General features: G+C 43.5%; 1 protein-coding gene and 1 long non-coding RNA gene across 4 annotated transcripts; both read right to left on the minus strand.

Annotated features, from left to right (window-relative positions):
- Positions 1-8: 8 nt before the first annotated feature.
- hacd3 (3-hydroxyacyl-CoA dehydratase 3) lies at positions 9-6,509 on the minus strand. The gene is made up of 11 exons (XM_023818441.2): positions 6,235-6,509; positions 4,499-4,541; positions 4,313-4,386; positions 3,414-3,578; positions 3,138-3,186; positions 2,931-3,041; positions 2,542-2,669; positions 1,984-2,096; positions 1,716-1,822; positions 1,502-1,633; positions 9-1,400 (listed from the first exon to the last, which is right to left on the minus strand). Exons 1-11 carry the CDS (start codon positions 6,313-6,315, stop codon positions 1,324-1,326), a joined length of 1,080 nt encoding a protein of 359 aa, XP_023674209.2. The 5' UTR covers positions 6,316-6,509; the 3' UTR covers positions 9-1,323.
- A 689-nt stretch (positions 6,510-7,198) lies between these two features.
- Positions 7,199-11,708, minus strand: LOC111841103 (uncharacterized). Of its 3 annotated transcripts, XR_011993814.1 has the most exons (8): positions 11,562-11,708; positions 10,406-10,574; positions 8,252-10,056; positions 8,104-8,154; positions 7,966-8,010; positions 7,817-7,881; positions 7,632-7,740; positions 7,199-7,514 (listed from the first exon to the last, which is right to left on the minus strand). It is a non-coding gene; the product is annotated as an uncharacterized lncRNA (long non-coding RNA). The 3 variants fall into 3 exon arrangements; XR_011993815.1 differs by having other exon boundaries at positions 7,966-8,664; positions 8,764-10,056; XR_011993813.1 differs by having other exon boundaries at positions 7,966-10,056.
- Positions 11,709-19,909: the final 8,201 nt, after the last annotated feature.

Here is a 19,909-nt window from a genome sequence, read left to right on the forward strand (position 1 = left end):
AACCCACATCACATTTTCCCCCAACCTTTATTTTAAGAATGACATTTACCAGTACCATCTTTCATAAACTGGTCTATTCACTGATGAGACGAGCCTCCATCTTGTTGCCTGGTTTAGAAGCGCACTGTCCCTCACTGTCCCTCACCCTGCAGGTGTCCTGCACTGGCAGGACATGGTGGAAGGCAGCAGCTTGGAGATGCCTGCAATGGTGGGACTCATCACCCCGCATCTAACCCCCCACGACCCATAATCCTGTGCTTTGAGAAAAAAAAATTAACACCAACCCCTCACACTCTGGTCCAGAAAAAACAGAACGTGTCACATTTCTGTGGTGTCCTCCATTTGGTGTGCGCGGTGGCAGATAGGAACATGTGGTGTTAATACTGCTATAGAAACACATGCTGTGAGATTCACACTGTGAGGTGGGAGTGATAAGCAGGGAGACACGACCCACTGCATTCTGGGAGTCCAGCAGAGTCAGGCGAGTCGCACCATTTAACCGAGCCGGCATTCTGATTCAATATGCGACAGAGACACCTACCCTCTGACTGATCAATAATATCAGATATAAATATTAGATAATATAAAGAGGATGGGAAAAGTGTATAAGAGCAGGGAGGAGGTGTGTGAACAGGCCGGGGAGCAGGGAGGAGGTGTGTGAACAGGCCGGGGAGCAGAGCGTGTGCTAATGCTGCTGAGTAATATAAGAAGTCCAGCAATGGTGCATCATCACTATTCCAGCTCCAGACAGCATTCAGACTGCTTCCTCTTAATGCCAAAATGACGTTCAGTCTGTCCAGGGAAACCAGCAGTGTCAATGTCTCATTTTACAGTTATTTACGGCGACTGCGTCTATGGAATTGCAGACAAGCTTGAGTGGACGTGGAAACGGTTAGCGAATGCACACTGCATCCTGCAGGAGATGGGCGGGGCCTTGCAACACGAAAGCTAAGAGTATCAGCAGGCAGAGGCTCTGCAGCCTCCTACCACACGGGGCTCGGACAGCTATCTTGGAGCAGTAGAGCGAATAGGATACACCTGCGGGGTTTTACAGCGCCCTCTTCAGGAACGGAAACAATGCATGTGGTTCTGTGACTTGAACAGTTGAATACTCAGGCCAGATTATCCATGCAAAGAGGTCTATACAAACCCAACGCACTAAGCAGGGATGAGCAGTGTGGGCCAGAGTGCCACCTTGCTGAGGGACGCCCGTTGGGGACAGGAAGGGATGGGTGGGGACAGTGCCGAAGCTGGGGTGGGCAGCAGGAAGACAGGCAGCAAGAGAATGGAGGAGCTGTCCCAGTCATTTAGAGACCAGCAGCTTCAGTGCAGCTTCCTCCTCTTGGGGCGTAAACGGCGCTTTCGCTGCCTGAATAGGTGCCGGAAGTTGATGAAGAGACCTGAGAGGGAAGAAGGTCCGCCAGCGTTTAGGCGCGGATGCATGCCGGCTTGTTACTGCCGATTGTCAGCCACAAACGGACGGGACAGCCAGCCAACTCACCCAGGAACATGAGCACGAGGTAGATCTGCAGCGAGTAGGAGAAGCTCAGGGAGCTGCCCAAGCTTTCGGGAAGCGGGATGCTGAAGAGGCGGGTCTCGTCGAAGATGGGCAGCGACTGGATGACGGCCACCGCTTGGGGGGGGCCCACAGGCTTATTAGTGTCACGGTCACCACGTCCCTGATTGGATATGCAGGATAAGCAGGTGACACTGACCTTCTGCCAGCACCCCCATAGGGTACAGAGGGATCCAGAGAGAGTAGCGGAGCCAGGTGAGCATGGTCCACTCGGTGCTGATGCAGGCCAGCATGTAGTACGGGTACCTACAGCGAGCAGAAAAGCTCAGAGCCCACAGGCAACATCCTCAACACACTCAACGTCGCCCAATAGGCTCAACGTGAAACCTAGCGGCTTATAAGAGATAGCCTAATGCTAACCCTATCCGCAACGCTGACCTTAACCCGAGGGCTGACCCAGACCTCACCTGAAGATCTCGATTATACTCCACAGGTAGAAGACGAAGAAGACCACCGCTTTGTTCTGCATGTCCTCCAGGCTCCCAAAGATGACGAACAGGATGACGTTCCTTCCCACCAGCTGCCCACGACGGGCACAAACGACGGGCACAAACGAACAAGAGGCTCGTGTTCAGATGCATGGGTGGCAATTCCATAGAAACAACCTACATGTTTCAACTATGGTATGATCCGAGGATGAGACCTGGCAGACATTTTTATAGCATATCCATTTGCCTGAGCTTCATAAAGGATGCATCACTCTCACGATGTGATCAGCGCTGCCCCATCAAGGAGAGGATCGCTTTCACATTGCATGCTTCCTGAAGCAGCCTCTTGGCTCACCACAAACCCGTACTATAAGAGGGATCATTGACAGAAGGGTGGACGGATAAGTTGCACACTAATAATGTTCAATACTTAACTAGGCTGCATCCTGATATGACCCAAACAGTTTCCAGGTACGACTACGCCTCTCTACCCACAATGCCCTATGAGAGCAGTGCCCTCATCTTGCAGGTTCAAACCTGGATAAGCGGTGGCATGAGTCCCGTTCTGACGATACCCAGGGCAGGATTGACGACCTCTACCACAGCCAGGATCTGGCAGAAGTACATCATATCAGCAATGGTGTGGAAGGTGTCATAGAGGGAATCTGGGAGGAGAAGAGAGGCCCATCAGTTTGTTATGATATACCTTTCCAGTACAGCACACACTTTCCCCCTGTCGCACATGCAGCATAGATCCTGCCCTGTCCTTCAGCCTTTAAATAGCTCCTGTGAGTTCTCGTAAGAGATTGGCACAAGGTCTCCGCAGGGCATGTGACCTCCAGCTGCCATGGCAACAAAAACACAGGTTGCCCCCAGAGTATCGGCAGCCTAGCTAAACGACAGACACGGATGCCATGAACCCTCACCCTGTCCCAGGATAAAGAGGCGCACGGTCATGTTGACGAAGATCCAAGAGAAGCCCAGGAACTGCACCAGGTTGTACATGAAGAGGTAGCCTCTTTTCAGGCCCAGGTAGGCTGGAAGGACACCAAGAGAGAGGAGTCGTGTTTGCTCACATGCATCGAGATGCAGAAGTGGGGCCGCAGTCACAGTCACACGCCGAGGTTACTTACGATCCTTGGGAGACCGAGACTCCACAGAGACTTTGCTGATTTTCTCCTCCTTTCAGGGAAACGATCATTAGCTTTGACATTGATGACCGAGGACAGCAATGCAGTTTTTAAAGTTTGCCCCCAAACATACGTTATTTTGAACATGCAAATATGCCACTAAAAAATGACAGTTATATTTTAAGTGACGGCTGAATTACACATCATGAAGTATCATTCTAGTAAGTCAGACCCCCCTACAGGACCAGAGACTTGGATGGGGGGGGGGGGGGCGGACACCTTGGCACGGAGCTCCATCTCCGCGTCGGACTCCTCCATCCAGCGGTCAAAGTCAGGGGCCAAGAAGACGGGCTTGCGTTCCTGCAACGTTAGCCGGTCCCACCACGAGTGCTCCTGCTTCCTGACTGTGATGTTCACCTGACGCTGAGTGGACCTGTGAGTCACCTGAACACACACACGTGCTCAGGCCGGTGTTCAGAGGCCATGTACTGTCACTCAGATACTACAGTGTTTCCCCTACCATCATATTAGGAGGGCGCTCTGCCCCACCAACAGCATCTCCTGTCCCCCCTTGAAAGTCAAGTTAATTTTATTTAATTTTATTTTCTATATAGCACCAGATCACAACAGAAGTCATTTAAGGTTACCTTTCCTACAGAACAGGTCTATACATTGTCCTTTTATTAAACAAATTGAATAGCCTTATGTTATTTATCTTATTTACACAACAGCTTGTCATTTTTGTCTCTACACGGTCACGCGTTTACAATTCTCTTCTGCTCTCTGTATCGCGCATGGCGGAGTTCCGCCCTGATGCGTGTGCACAGACACGTATGCGCACACACAGGTGAGCACACTCCCACCAGCGGACAGAGAGCGCGTCGGATAATGTCGCATCAACCACCTGAAAAGCAGACAAAAATATCTGCGTTTTTTTGACAGCTGTCGGTGTCCATCTGCGCCCCCCCCCCAAAAAAGCTGTAAACGTAGGGAAAACACTGTACTAACACACATAGACTGGTGTTCAGAGGCTGTGTACTGCCCCTGAGACCAACACACATAAGCCATTCTTCTGAGGCTGTGTACTGACACTCAGACACCAACACACACATCATTTTAAGAGAGAACCCCAAAGCAGAGACACCTCAGCAACAGCCACGGCTTACAATCACTCGTACCTGGGGCTCCACTGATTCCAGAAACTCCAAACTGAACTCATACTCATTGTCTCCCTTCGCTCCATGACCCTGGGCTGGAAAACAGGACAGTGAGCAAACATTAAAATTACCTGAGAACGATATCTGCGTGCATTCATCTAAATATAGACGAATGCAAATCGAGCTTTCGTGCACATCAGAAATTACCTCTGAAGTGAAGGGTGTTCTCATGCACGCTGATATCGAGGTCCTGCAGAAGAACACACACGATCGGTGACTTAGCAAAGACGACGAGAGACACGGGGGAACAAAGAAGGGGAACACAGCCTCCACCCCCCCTGCCCCCTGCCCAGCACGTACATCCGCAGTCTCCACAAAAAGAAAAAAACGTTTACAGTTACTACACTATACATGATAAGAGGAACTATAGGAAGATGGTTGTTGATTTCACAAATGTCTCAACTGATGTTATCAAGTTTCTACTATCAAAAAACTCCCCAGGCTGCCATATGTTCTAAAGCTGCTCTTCACAGAAAACACAGTCTTCTCTTCGAGCTACAGTATAGCAGTCATCTGAGAGAATGTCTCCACAACTGACCCACTATGCACAAGGTATAACATGCTCATATATGACGTTACCATCTGCAGAGATTCTTAAGAATGGTACATTCATAACAGTTGATTCATTTAACTAATATTGCTGGTCAGCTTAGCTGCGAAACCATGACCTCTGCAATTAAAATCAGGCATTTAAAACAAGCAACGACATATTTTTAAAGCAAAGGAACTTTAAAAGGAGCTCAGTAGGCTTCATCTTTATTTAAAACCTGCTATATGATCCCCACCACAGGATGACAACAACTCCTTGTGCTCAGGAGGAGCCTCCTTTTGAAATGCAAATCGAGAACCCTGCCACAACAGCGCTCTGCACGGGGCCATGGTGCAGAAAAACACCGGGAACCTGCCTCGATCTTGCTGCCGACCCACAGAGAGCACCAGAGGTTCCCTGTTAAGTACTATTATTTAAATGAATAAGGCCTGAGCATGACAACCTATTTGCATAAAATATACATACGAGCACCACCTGTTTTTGCAACGAAATACAGCCGTTCAAATGGCGGTTCATATTTCCAGGCAGGTGTCAAGTGAACACAATGCCACAGGGCAAACTCCTCCATAAAGCAAGGGTTTTACAGAACATACACCGATGCTCACAATAATATTAAATAATCAAACAGGAAGATGCATGTAACACGACACATTCTAAATACTTAAAGATTAACACGTGACTGTATTAATACCATAATTATTTCCTTAACTTCACATGTTTTGTCCAATATCAAATTGCGGTTCTCTTTATTTAACACTGGTGTACTGCTGGACCTTTGGCCGGACCGCTGACATTACTGGACACAGACACGCGCAGCGCCCACGCGACACGGACACGCGCAGGTCCACGCAGCCTTTATTAAAATATAGAGTAAACATGGCTCTTCGGCAAAACTGCATTAACCCTTTTGGTTATAAATTATAAAAAAACCTGTTTGTCCAGCTGACACATTATTTTATGCACGCTTTGAAGAGAGCCAAAACTGGACATTTTTAAAATTTTAACAACCAATGGAGATAGCGACATGTTTTAAAAGAAGCAGGTCAACCCGATGGGACTTATTAAACAAACTTTTTGGGCATTTTTACAGAAGAGCAGTAGTATAATGACATGCTTATACTTGTTTTGCTGCAAAGATGATGGACGCCGAAGACCATGTAACGCCCTCCCCCTGTTACTACTCCAGCAGGTAATCAAGAGAGGGCTGCTGCCTCCTCGTCAGCTGGCATCGACATTACAATTAAAAACAGTTATGCGCCCCGGGAGGCGGCTCGCCTGCCCATGCCCCACCGTACCCGGCTCCTCTCTCACTGTCACCATCACCGTCACATACCTGAGCGTCGCTCAGCTCCACGCGCAGGTAAATTTCGCCGTGCCGCTGAGCCCAGTAAACGTGCGGGGTGAGCGTCTGCATCGTGAGCTGGAGGAAATGCCTAGAGTTATTTCAGTCTAAATAAAATAGAAAAATGAATGGGGTCATAAAGCACACCAGCAGGATAAACCGTTTCGAAGGATTCACGGGAAGCTGCCCAGAACATTCCGCAAAGCCAGCGTGCGCGCCGTCGACACCTCGTGCAGCGAACGGGCTCGTGCACTGGCGCTTGGAGAGCCCCTAGGCGGATACAACCACGTGATCAGGAAGCGGGGTCCAGATTGGGCTGAGCAGATACGGAAGATAAACTCAAATTTTATGCCTGTGTTAGGGAGAAGGGTCTGGCTGCAGACACTGTGGAGCTCCACAGTAAGCGGAAACACGTGACCTCCACAGTAGGCGGAAACACGTCACCGCCACAGTAGGCAGGAACACGTGGAGCTCCACAGTAAGCGGAAACACGTGACTTCAAATTTGAACACAGTTACGTCGCACGAGAAATGTTTTTGTGTTGTATCCCGTATTGCAATATATTGGAATAAAAGGTTTAAAAAATATAGGATGTACTTAATAGACAAATTAATAACAATAGACTTTGACAGCGAAAACTAAATTGCGTTTTTGTTACTGTTGATAATGCTGAGAAATAAACATGGTTCTAATTAAGTGTTTTTAATTCGTAAAATGTATATAAAAATATTATTGATTACAAGCTAATACATTACTGTTAATAGCAACTAAGCTTTTTAATGTTACAAGTATAAACAATGCTGTTATATTTGCAATGTAATCTTTTATTTTAAATTGTAGTAGTATAATTAACCTATGGGGATCAATAAAGTTCAACTATAAGTATGAACAAGGAAACAAGTGAACAAAATTTTGAAATAAGTTTAATTGTAATTTTTTATTTACATTGAAAAAAAACACATAAAAAAAAAAAACAAACAGCCAGTGCCTTCCTCCGTCCATTATTTTTCAAACATAGCATTGACCCTTAGCCCCTGCTCGTCAACACATGCCTGTAGAAAGAGCTCCATGTCCTCCGCACACTGAAAAACAAAGATGAAGAAGTCCCTTGCTTCAGTGTCTTCTTCCTCCAGCATCTCTCTCAAGACCCTCTGCTGGTCCTCTTTATTTAAGGACAGATATTTTGGCATGGTTATGTGTTCATGGAAAAGCGCCTTATTTTGGACAACCCACTGCACAGCAGTATGCAGATCTTGAACAACTGCTGGCTCCTGTGTCAAGCAAATGGGGATAAAAAGTTAGATATTCTCTGAAGCAGAACGGTTATTTTAACAGTGAGTCAAGTCACTAACCATTTAATTACACTAATGTTTAAAGTGAATACTGACCTGACTGACTTCCGGTAACTTGCGCTTTTTCAGTCTGAAAATGGGCACATGTTGTCCTTGAAGCACAACTTTGGCGTCCTCTCTCCAGTGTGCAAAAAGCTTGCCATAGCTTAACAGAAAATTTTGATATTGTTAATGTGTCTAAACCTTGAGACAATATAGCACAGAAGCCAAAATATAAATACCTCCTGAGATCAAAGTTCTCCATCAACAGCAAGCACCACCATTTCCGCAAGTAGGGCATGTCTGACTGTAAAATATCAATATGAAACATATTTAACAACTTTCAAAAGATTCAAGACTCCATTGCTCTCAAATGAAATAGGATACTTACTATAGTATAATCAAATGGTGCATCCAGTGCCACGTAGAGAGCAGACTGTTTGGGACAAAAAATAAAAATTACATTGTTTTGGAGCTTAATTTAACTTTTGTATGAATCTCAAGGAAAACTGAATAACAGAAAAATAACCATTAGCATGAAGATCCCACAGTCAATTCCAAAGTCTTGGCTCAGAAAACCCTTTATTACAGAGAAAATAAAGGTTCATTAATAAAATCCCTTAAAAGACGACTAGCGTAATTCATGTAATTCACCATACACTCACACCATTACATACCTTCAAGTCAAACCTATTTTTTTCTGACCACTGCCCTGGAATGACCTTCACTGCAAGATTCCTTTTTCCAAGACAATTACATTCACAAGTTAACAGACATCATCATGATGGGTGTGAAATGCTATTTGCTAATAGCACCAACTTTAGGAACACGGCCTTAGGAACACGGCCTGGACACAACAAAATGTAAAAGTACAGTCACATGCTCCCAGTTGGTTAAAGTGTGTCATACATAGCAATTTCAGTTTTATTTTCAGGTTGGCATAATTTATAAACTGATTTTTAATGGTGCTTTATGTTAAACACTAGATTTTGAAAACCCTATTAATGTGTGAAACTCTCATCTAAAGACAGCATCGTTGATCTGTACACCATGTGGCACTGAGGACACAATCTATGGTATGTTGAAACATCTGTTAAAGACAAACCACATTAATTTCAAAACATTAGTATAGGAGCAATTATAAGTCATAATTCCACACTGAGATTTAATCTGATTCATTACAACTTACTCTCAATCATTCCCATCATGCTGACAATCCTTGCTTTATTAGTAATTAGAACAGCCTCGTCAAGTTTAGGGTAGTCTGGGCACACCTGGCACAGAGTTTCAAAAGGAATGAGCTGTCTCTGATGTTCCATTTTCTGTGACATGACATCTTCTGGAAGAGATTGAGGAATTTTTTTCTCTTTAAATATATAGCGGATACTCCTTTCCGCAGCAGCATTGTCCTCACAGGAAGAACCCTCCTGAGTCATCAGTGATGGGGGGCCTGATGATAGTGGCACATTTGACTGGAAGAGGTCTCTCTCTGTCTGAAAGAGATGCCATTTAGCAATGCTTTTATGAGGGCATGATATTCGTGGCTTTGCACAAGCACAATGCCAGGTATTCCTCTGAGCATTGTAAGTCACAAATATTCTGCCAAGATGGCAGAAACTGTGTATTTCAGGCTCAAGTACAGAGAAACATATCTGTGAGGAGGATCCACCAAAATCTACCCTCACACAAAGTGGAACATGTGTCATCTGGGCAGCTTTCTGTCTCCTTAAGCATGCTGCAGCCTTGTCCTTTCCGAAGAATTTCAGGACCACCATTTCCATCAAAATAGCTTCTTGAAGAAATACCTCTTTCACAGTTTCTCTACAGTAATCTAGTGAGCGAATGTGCTCACATAAACTGTAGCCTAGTCCGCTCCGCTGAGCCAGCAACTGATATTGCTGACATTCCTCCAGCTCACATCTGACACTGTGAGATCTCCCCCATGTTTTCCTCTGAACATGAACTGGTACAGAAAACCCATGGCCAGTTCTCTGCACAGCAAATAAGCCAGTAGTCTCATCTACACAAACACACTGCAGGTGACAGGCCAGGTAAACATCCAGTGATCTGTTTGAATGCCTCCTCATCATGTGAGCCTTTAAGTTTTTTTTAAGAAGACTAAGACCACAGTGAGGGCATTTCATTCTTATTGACTTCCCATAAGCCACAGTTTCATTAAGCACAGAGGGTAGAGCATATGAATGTTCTACCAATGGTTCAGAAGACTGTTTAGACACTGGACAGAGGACATCGGGAGGGAGACGGGGCTCCTCGGAGAGTGCAGCGGGAGGGAGACGGGGCTCCTCGGAGAGTGCAGCGGGGAGCAGTCCTGACAGTGGTGGCTGACTTGGTATTGAAGAATGCTGACATGATAATAAATGCCTTGCCATATCCCTACGCCGTATGATTGTCCTGTTACAGACAGGGCAGTGAAAGTGTCCTGTCCTCCTACATGGCAGCCTGCACCGGCATATAATTTTGTCTGTAAGAGAGAAAAAAAACACATGTAATTTAAACGTAGTTATATAGAATGCAATCAATTTATCTAACAGAGTGTACATGTTAACAAAAGCATAAATAAAATAATGACCATCCAATCCTCTATAGTAAAAGCAAAAGGGTATGGATCACATGTGCCATCAAGCAATGTGGTGAAGAGGAAAGAAAAATATATTTAATAAAAACAAGCTTTTTCTTGCTGATGAATGCACTGCACTATACAATGTGATAGCAACTTTTAAGTCAACAAAGACACCACAGAAGTTCTGAAAACAAGTGCATATAACTATATTTATAACTATAACTATAAACTATATTTAATACCAACATACCTTTGAAAGGCAAAGCAGTTTTAATGTGTCCATTTATATGTTCCTCCATCTTTGCCCTGACAGTAGGGCTGAAAGTAGGGCACAGAGGGCAGTGAAAGAGTCTCCTGCAACATGTTGTGCATTCCTGCAATGCTGGCTTTGAGGCAGAATCACAGATTGATATGTGCATCTAAAACAGAGAGAAAAGAAGATAAACACCATATACACATTTGAACTATTTTGATGCTACTTTATGCTACTGTATGTTCTTCAAAGTGCCGAGACCCTTATTCTACTGACTACATTGAAGGAGCAGAGAAAATGTACTAGACAACAGATTAAGTTGAAATTATGAGATCAAATACATTTTGGATGTAAAAAAAAAAAGAAACCAGTTCAGGTTTTAGCAGAAATAACACATTACACTTAGCATGTAATAGTGATTTCTCAATGTTACACTGGTAACAATTACTGTTTAAAACCACTGTGCTTCGTGATAACGATTTAGCAGAATAACATGAAAGAACCAAATGAAGATTTGGGGAGAAAGGTCTATACAAAAAGATACTTTACAAGACTTTTAATTGTGACATACGTATGTATTGACATACAACACATACAATTTAACAAAGGCCAACTAAAAACTGGGCAATAAAAAAGCATTAGAGAAAAGAATAAAGAATATAAGTATTTATAAATATATAAATCTCTTTCTGAAGCACTTTACAACGTCGATGCAGGTGGAATGAGAGACATGAATAAAGCGCAATATGCAGTAAATGGAACAATGTACATTGATGTTACAAACAATGAAAAGTACTGAAGTGAATTTGTTCAATAGGAAACAAAAACAAATACATTTGAAACTGACCACTATATTCCAACAATAACTCATTCTAATGCAAAATGTGGTTTAGAGATATTTTTGGTCATGTCGCTCACAGAAGCCCTTAATCCAGCTCTCTTACTTAAACCAGGGCCAGGAAACAAACATCGGTGTGTTTCTCTGCCATGGAGCACGAAAAAAAAAAACAAGTTTAAAAATGACCTTCGTTTTAAATATTTCATGTTGATCCGCATACAAAGTGCCAACATGATCGGTTTAAGCAGACTAGTTGATTACTAGAATTACTAAATTACTAACAGCACATTTGTATATGAATGACTCTGTACCAACCTTTACGATCCACTTGCGCGGTTTCCACTGAATCTTTGCAGATCACGTGTTTCCGCCTACTGTGGAGGAGTGACGTGTTTCCGCTTAGTGTGGAGGTCACGTGTTTCCGCTTAGTGTGGAGGTCACGTGTTTCCGCTTAGTGTGGAGCTCCACACCCACAGTGTCTGCAGCTAGCCGCTCTTGGAGTTAGGCAGACTGACGTGCGGCAAGGAAGTATTTCCGGTTTAGAAGTGTCCATTTTCACTAGAAGAATGCTCTAAAATATATATATATATTAGTCAATTTTGTTCCCACCTACAGAGCAAAATATAATCCTTCTGGGTGTTAGGGGTTGCCACTGGACCCGTAGCAGTTGCTTAGATCACTTATAGACTTTTCATCGGTTTCTCTATGCTGCTCTTAATATATTTTGAAGTGCATGTGTCCTGTGTTGGATTGGCATGTTGTCTAGGGTGTGTCATGCACATAAAGGGTTACCATGCACATAAATTCTAATTCAGTACTTCGTTCTTGAATGGTATACTGGGTATTTACAGTGTAGGTTGTTGTATATGGTGCATATTGTAAGTTTAATGTACCCATTGTATGTATATTGTATTTCATTGGTGTAGCAATAATACACTGGGCCTTGAGCCTAAAACAGACCATGCCCCTCCTTCCAAATTCACACTTAGGGCCTGTCTACGCCAGTGGCAGCAGTTGCAGATGATGAAATTTAAGTAGCCTCCACATGTTGTACACATCATGCACTGCGGTAGATAGCAAATTCCACAAACATGCTTTTTTTCATTAAATACATGCCTCAACAACAGACTACAAAACATTATAAACTATTACATTTCAAAATTGTTTTAAGTATTGTACCAAATATTTTTCTGTTATGACTCCCACCATAATGAGACTGTATACATAAAACTGAGTATGTAGCATGTCACAAACTTGCATAATATACATTACATCAATGCCTAAGTCTTACCCAGCCCTTTGCAACAGAATAGATGCTGTTCACTTCGCTATGTTAGGGGATGCCTAAGTCTATAGGAAGCAACAGAAATAAGTGTTTCATTGTACTTGTCCCCATACTTGTACAAATGACGATAATGTTGTAGTCTTTGAATCATATACATGCATTCAAAATTCATTTAAAAATGTCCTTACAGTTGCCTATTCACCAAACAACCACCGAGGAAACATGTTTCAGCCTTTAAACATTTAAGCCACTTATATGTTAATGAATAAATAAATGTGTGGTAATCTGTACTGATATTCTAAATTAAAACACAATCTATAAAACATACAAAACATCAATAATGAAGTCCTTATGAATTTAAAATACAGCCTTGCATCGAATAGTGCATGCATTTGGGACCGGGATCACTGGGCACAACTCAGACTGGGTGCCTTTCAGCATTGTAGCTGTCCATCACCTTTACTTTACTGTATGAATACTGCATTACACATTGGATATGGCCAGTGGATCATTATATGGCTGGCAGCACTGCCCATTCTCTCGGCCCTTTCATCTTAAGCGATACACCCACTAACATCGTACGACGCCCACTTCCGGACGTCTCTTGAGCAGTGCGTATTATTTACTATGAAAATCCAATCCAATGGAACGTGACTCGTGCAGATGTAACTCAACATAAGGCTGTAATATAAATGTGCGGATCTCTTGCTGTTTCTTGTGGACCCCGAAAATAGCAATGTCAAGCGTACCCTGTTAGTTTTATCACGTGGGGATGCTTGTAAACCGCATGTCTGCAGTAGCCGACATCTCAGGGTGGTGTTACTGTAACCCCCGTTTCCCATAATGCAAATCTCTGAATTGTTCAAGCAATCACATACGATTCGAACAATATTCATTTTTTGTCCTATGAGCTGGGACACTCGCTATTATAAAAGAATAATATCAATCTTTTTATGGGCTGCTAATTCTGCTGACAGGTGCACTCTTTCCATATATCAAATATTAACCAGAAAATGGTTTGCGATGGTTCGAGTCGATTAAATTGTACATGGCTGCCCTTATATTCTTTTATCAATAGGGGGAGACAGACGCCAGATAATCTATTTGTTCTATCTGTGTAACGTGGGGAGATGGATGTTGCTTTTAAACTGGTAAGTCTGTATGAGTGAAGAAAACAGCTTAAGAGATGAATATATTAGAAACGCATTACGGACCTCCCAGGACAATTAAACATTGAAATACTGAGTATGGAGTATTGACTTAGTTGACCTGTGGGCGTGGTGAGCAGAGGATTAACCTTCTTGTCACTGTATTCGCTTTGATTACAAGAATTCCCCATTTAGATCAATGAAGTTTATCTAATCAGTAACATTTTACTTGAGGCTGCACAAATAATGTAGTAATATACTCTTACTTAATGTATTCATTATTCAGAAACTAAACGTTAGTTACTTACTGATCCCATGTTTGTTCAATCATAATTGTTCATGCATTTCATGTAGTTACCATATTTGTTCGTGATTTGTACTTTAGCAGTAACTGAGTTACCGAGTTACTTGTGCTCCCTCAAGTAAGTAAGTGTTACCATCTAATCTAATTATGATGTATCTGTCAGACTAGGATTATGAAATGTTCAGCTTTTAGAACAGATCTCGTTTCAGATTGACAAAGAATTTTTTCTCTGTAAGTTCACACATATCATGACCCTCATACAGTTTCATTAAGGTGACAGCTTAATGTCCCTTCACTCACAGTAACCCTAAATGTAATAACAGACATGCGTCTGTAAAAGTTACTGTGTAATCAAATTGTGACTAACATCTGCATCCATGGACAGTATTTCCGAGGATGTGTACAGAAAACACAGCTGTGGCTGGGTGGTGCCAGTGTTTGGCAATCGACTGTAAAAAGGCCAGCAACAGCCACTGATCCTGATGCTCACTGATCCCGATGTCCACTGATCCCGATGTCTACCTCTCAGTATCAGAACATTCAGCTTTATTGGGAAAGTTGTGTCACTTGCTAGTTCTTTAGTCATGAATCATTCTTGATCGTTGTTCAGTTCAATAGCACGGATCTGCAAGTTATACAAAACATTGATCACAGAAACAGCTGCCATCCCGTCCAATGCTCATCAGCAAAGCAAAAAAAAATATATCTCTTGACAACATTTTCGATGATGCTATAATACAATTTTACTTTTTATTATTAGCAGGAGTGATGGTGATAGTTAATAAGTAGGCCCATAATTAAAACCATGGTCTGTCTTAACTTGGTCTTGCCTCCCTCAAATTCTAGATCTTGACTCAGACTGTACCCTTGAAGGTCTAGACCTTGACTCAGACTGTACCCTTGAAGGTCTAGACCTTGACTCAGGCTGTACCCTTGAAGGTCTAGACCTTGACTCAGGCTGTATCCTTGAAGGTCTGGGTTTTGACTCAGACTGTACCCTTGAAGGTCTGGATCTTGACTCAGACTGTACCCTTGAAGGTCTGGTTCTTGACTCAGACTGTACCCTTGAAGGTCTGAGTCTTGACTCAGACTGTACCCTTGAAGGTCTTGAATCGGACTCGATATAAGTAGCCTCACCCCCATCATTACTGCCTTGCATTTATGCTACTCTTAATGTTTGTCCTGTATGTTGTTACCCTGTGTCTGCCTGCAGAAAAGTAAGCATCTCAATGTACTCCGTATTAGTGTCGGCCATATGGGGTTGAATGAACACAAAACAAAACTGTGTATGAATGTGAACCTTGTTGTGTAATTAGAATGATCATTCTGCAGTGTGGTCTCCATGATCTGGCCCCACTCCTGGTGTAAACACCTGCACGGATCCCCTTGTTGTTCCCCTCCAAAGCTCTGAGGGGCGGGGCGGCCTGTCACGGAGCCTTTGGAGAGCTGCAGTGGGGAGGAGCTCCAAGTCTGATGCAACTCTGTGGCAAATGAAGCTCGTGGCTCAGGATGCAGGTGCCAGGGACTCCGCCGCTGCAGGGCTGGCTGTCTCTTAGGGCTTTTTATTTCCTTCCAAATTCCCCATAACAGAAGAACACATACATGACACAAATGTTCATGCCTATGAATCCTGTTCATGGCAGCATCATTCCCTACTTTTGACGGAGTAAATCATCACTGCTGTGTTTACGGTTTACAGTCATTTAGTCACCCATTCAGGATTCATTTGTTGCTACTCTGCATTTCCTTCAGGCTATTGTGTGTATTTAAAATGTCCTCTGTGTGACTTCTGGCCCTGGTGATTTGCACCTTGTGTGACCCCGTGTGCATGTTTGCTACTTCCTACATGGGGGGGATCTCACACCTCTCTGTGCTGCTGTGTAGGTGACAGTACAGCCCCACTTGACGTGCCCTCAAACACTGAGAGCATCACTGTGCTTTCAAGCCTGTGGAATAACACGGTAAAAATATCCTAAGCTGACCTTTGATCAGTGCAGAGCATACTTTCCAGTCTGTTGCTTATATTGATTTAATTGTTGGCAGGTTTTTCTCCCAGGCCTGGGTGCCCCCCCAATGCCTGAAAAAGCTAACATTGTATGTAGAGTTGTGAAAATGATTAATCGGCATCATAATAACCACCTGCCATCCATCTTCTGATGAATTATCCAGTACAGGGTCATGCGGGAGGGAGGGGGGGGGGGGGGGTACAGTCTGTCCCAGGCAGCATGAGGCACAAAGCCGTCCATAGCAGCTCATCACTCATCACTCACACACTCCCATTACCACCAAACCCAACCAGAGTCTTTGGTTAAACACAGGGAGAGCATGGGAACTGCACTAACACAGAGCCGGGGCCGTGGATCGAGCCCTCGGCTGCTGAAAGGGGTAACCAGCACACCGGTCCATATGCAGCACGCCAGGAGAACTTTATAAATGAAAGACAGGCACCAAGGAAACGAAGAAATGAATGAGCCGCAGGCAGCACAGGGATCAGAGATTCAGTGACACGCCCCATTGGTCCAGCTAGTCGTCCATTCTAAGGGAAGCTAAACCATCGTCTAAGCATGGACCAATCATTCAGCCGCGGAAAAAATGAAGAGACCACAGCACAATTTTTTCTCTCATTTCTCAATTTATGGGTGTGCATCTGTGAATAATGATTTTTTTTTGCAAACTGCAGCCTGGTTCTTCTCTGTTTCTCATTAATGAAGGGCTCCTTCCTTGCTTTATGGGTCTTCAGTCCTGCTTCTTGGAGCCTGATATGCACTGTCTTAGCAGTGCACTTCACACCTGCACTTAATGTTTCTTCCATTCCATTTAAAGGTCACTTGATGCCATCATATGATTCATGAGAACCTGTTGGATAAGCTAACAGTCATCTCTGGCATTAGAAAGTCGCTTCTGCTCTTCACCTGTCTGGCTTCTGGTCGTTCCCAGTGTCTCCTGCTTCACCTTATTCTTGTGTACTGCTGTCTAAGAAATTTTGAATCCTGTTCATCCTGATGCTCAGCATAGCCTTCTGCCAGCAGAACCGGAATTAAACTGGGATTTAAGAATGCAAATTTATTAAAAATATATACAGTGGTCTCAATTTTTTCCACACCTGTATGCTGAACACATAGCAAGCACACAAAGAATACATGCTCAGAACATGCCAAACACACACTGGACACAGGCGAGCACACACTGAACACATACTGAACACCAAACATTTGGAAAGTTTCTTTTTCTGATTGTGTATTTCTGATTTATTGGCCTCATTGGCTCAAGCCTACTGTCTCTGCGTCTTGGGTGATCATCTCAAAAACAACCTTCTGTATTGTTGGGCCACATAATGGGAGACCTGCATCTTACAGGCCTCTGACAGCTCAGCAGCCTCTCCGGACAGTCAGTAGATTAGGGTGCTGAGTACTGAACGGGGAGAAGATAAGAAGTAAGTGAAAGCAGCAGAAAGAGGAGAAGATCCATCCATCCATTATGCTGTTAGTTATCTGCCACGGTTTGCACTTGGTTCCCCACAAAAATGTTTGGATGCTTCCAAGATTACTCCCCTTCACATTACAGACTCCAAGAAAAAACAAGGTGTAGGTGAGTTTTCAAAATCTTATGGGAAGGAGGGAAGAAGGAGGTTCAGACAGAAGCTCCTGATATGGCTGCAGGTTCTTCTATAATCAGGGCCATAGCAAGGGATTTTAAAATACCAAAAAATACATAAATGTTAGCCCTTCCTAGGCGTTATCTGTAATAAATCATGGTTATTGGAGTTGCAGAAAAAATACCAAGGACTTCACTGTCCTCAGTGGTAGGTACAGGCATGTCTATAATGAATCTGTTTGGCTGGCTTATGAAGGCGAAACTTTACCAAAAGCTTGGAAGAGCTGAGTAATGACTTTGAAGACTGTGGGTAACCTCACTATGTTATGAATACAGAGAATATAACCTGAAACCTGCAGCAAGACCTCTTCGACTCCCAGAGACAACATTTCATTTTTAACCAGTTCCTAGATCCAAGATTCCTTGGTACAGGTTCTCAATTTGAGTGCCCATGAAGTTCAGGAAAGATGGAACAACACTAAACCTTAAGAAGACCCAGGAATATTTCATGGATTTGCATCAGTCTCTATGTAAGCGGATTCCCAAATGTGACTTCTATTTCAAACACCAAGAATCGAGAGACTGACTATCTGACCTGGAGAGTGTAGAAACCCGCATCTGAAGGACAGCTATATTTGCAGTATAATGACCCCTCAATAACACATCAGCCATTTACCCCAGTGTGCTTAATACATTTCCCTGGGCATGTGTCATGAAGTGCATGGTGAGTTTTTATAGGCAAAGATTACTATGAGGTAGGAGGGATGGATGGAGCACCAAGTCACAGATGGAGTGTGTTGTACATTTTGTGGTGGTGTGTGTAGCTCAGCCTCTGTGCCTATGATCAGAAGGTTACTTGTTCAAGCTAAGCCTCGGGAGAATAGTGACATGTGCTCAATCAAGGCCCCTAACCCCCAGTTGCCTGAACACTGCCCTCTTGCTGTGACCAGCAAGCTTGCACTCACCTGTATGAAGAATAAGATGGATCAAAGAGAATTTCCCCAAGGGGATTAATAAAGCACTACTATTATACTCTATTGTAGGGCACTGTACAGCAGGAAGTGAATTCCTGCTTATTCTGGTCAGGATCTCCTGGAGTCAATCCCAAGCAGCATAAGGCTGGGATACACCCTGCACACGATGCCAAACCATCACATACACATCATCATAGACTACAGGCAGTTTCTGGATGACCAGAAAGCCTGGCTGTATGTGTTCTTTGGAAACCTGTGAATTACAGAGCAGAGCTAGGATTCAAACCACAACCCTGGAGATGTGAGGCCTGCTGAGCCGCATGTTTACTCCTGAAGAGCCTTTGGTTGCCATGGCCAACAATGGGCCAACACGGAGAGACACCATCACATTTACAGCGCCCTCCACAATTACTGGCCCCCTTGTAAAGATTTGTAAAAAAGGGTTAGAAAGAATCCACCTTTTGGTGAAATAATTTCATGTCGCACTGAAAAATTGAGCAAAATCCAACCTTTCATTAACATAAATTTATTCCAAGAAAAAAAAAAATCCTTCATCAAGAAATAATTATCTTTAACAAAAACACATGTGCCACAATTATTGGCAAGGGGTGCCAATAATTGTGGCACATGTGTTTTTGTTAAAGATTACACATTATTGGCATTATTGGCCAATAATTGCTGGCACCCCTGCTTTAAATACTTTGTACAACCACCCTTTGCCGGTATAACAGCACTGAGTCTTCTCCTATAACATTTTATAAGGTTGGAGAATACAGAGCAGGGCATCATTCCTCTTTAGAAAATCTCTCCAGATCATCCAGGGTTCTAGGCCCTCTCTTGTGTACTCTTCTCTTCATGCCAGCCCACAGGTTTTCAATGGGGTTCAGGTCAGGGGACTGAGATGGCCAATGCAGAAGCTTGATTCTGTGGTCAGCTAACCATTTTTATGTTGATTTGGACGTGTGCTTAGGATCACTGTCCAGCTGGAAGATCCAATAACAGCCCAGTTTTAGCTTCCTGGCAGAGGCAGCCAAATTTTGATTTTAAATGTCCTGGTATTTCATGGAGTCCATAGTGCCATGTACCCTAACGAGGTTTCCAGGGCTTTTGGAAGAAGAACAGCCCCACAACATCACAGAACCTCCACCATATTTTGCATTTGGGATAAGGTTCATTTCATCATAGCCATCCTTCTTTTTACGCCAAACCCACCTTATGTTTATTGCCAAAAAGCTCCATTTTTGTTTCATCAGACCATTGTATTTGGTTCATGTCAAAGTTGTAGTAGTGTTTCGCAAACTCTAGGTGCTTACATTTGTGGTTAACTGGCATACCTTCCAAATAACCTGTTAGCACGA

Source organism: Paramormyrops kingsleyae, chromosome 11 (genome assembly GCF_048594095.1).
Source record: "Paramormyrops kingsleyae isolate MSU_618 chromosome 11, PKINGS_0.4, whole genome shotgun sequence".
Lineage (NCBI taxonomy): Eukaryota > Metazoa > Chordata > Actinopteri > Osteoglossiformes > Mormyridae > Paramormyrops > Paramormyrops kingsleyae.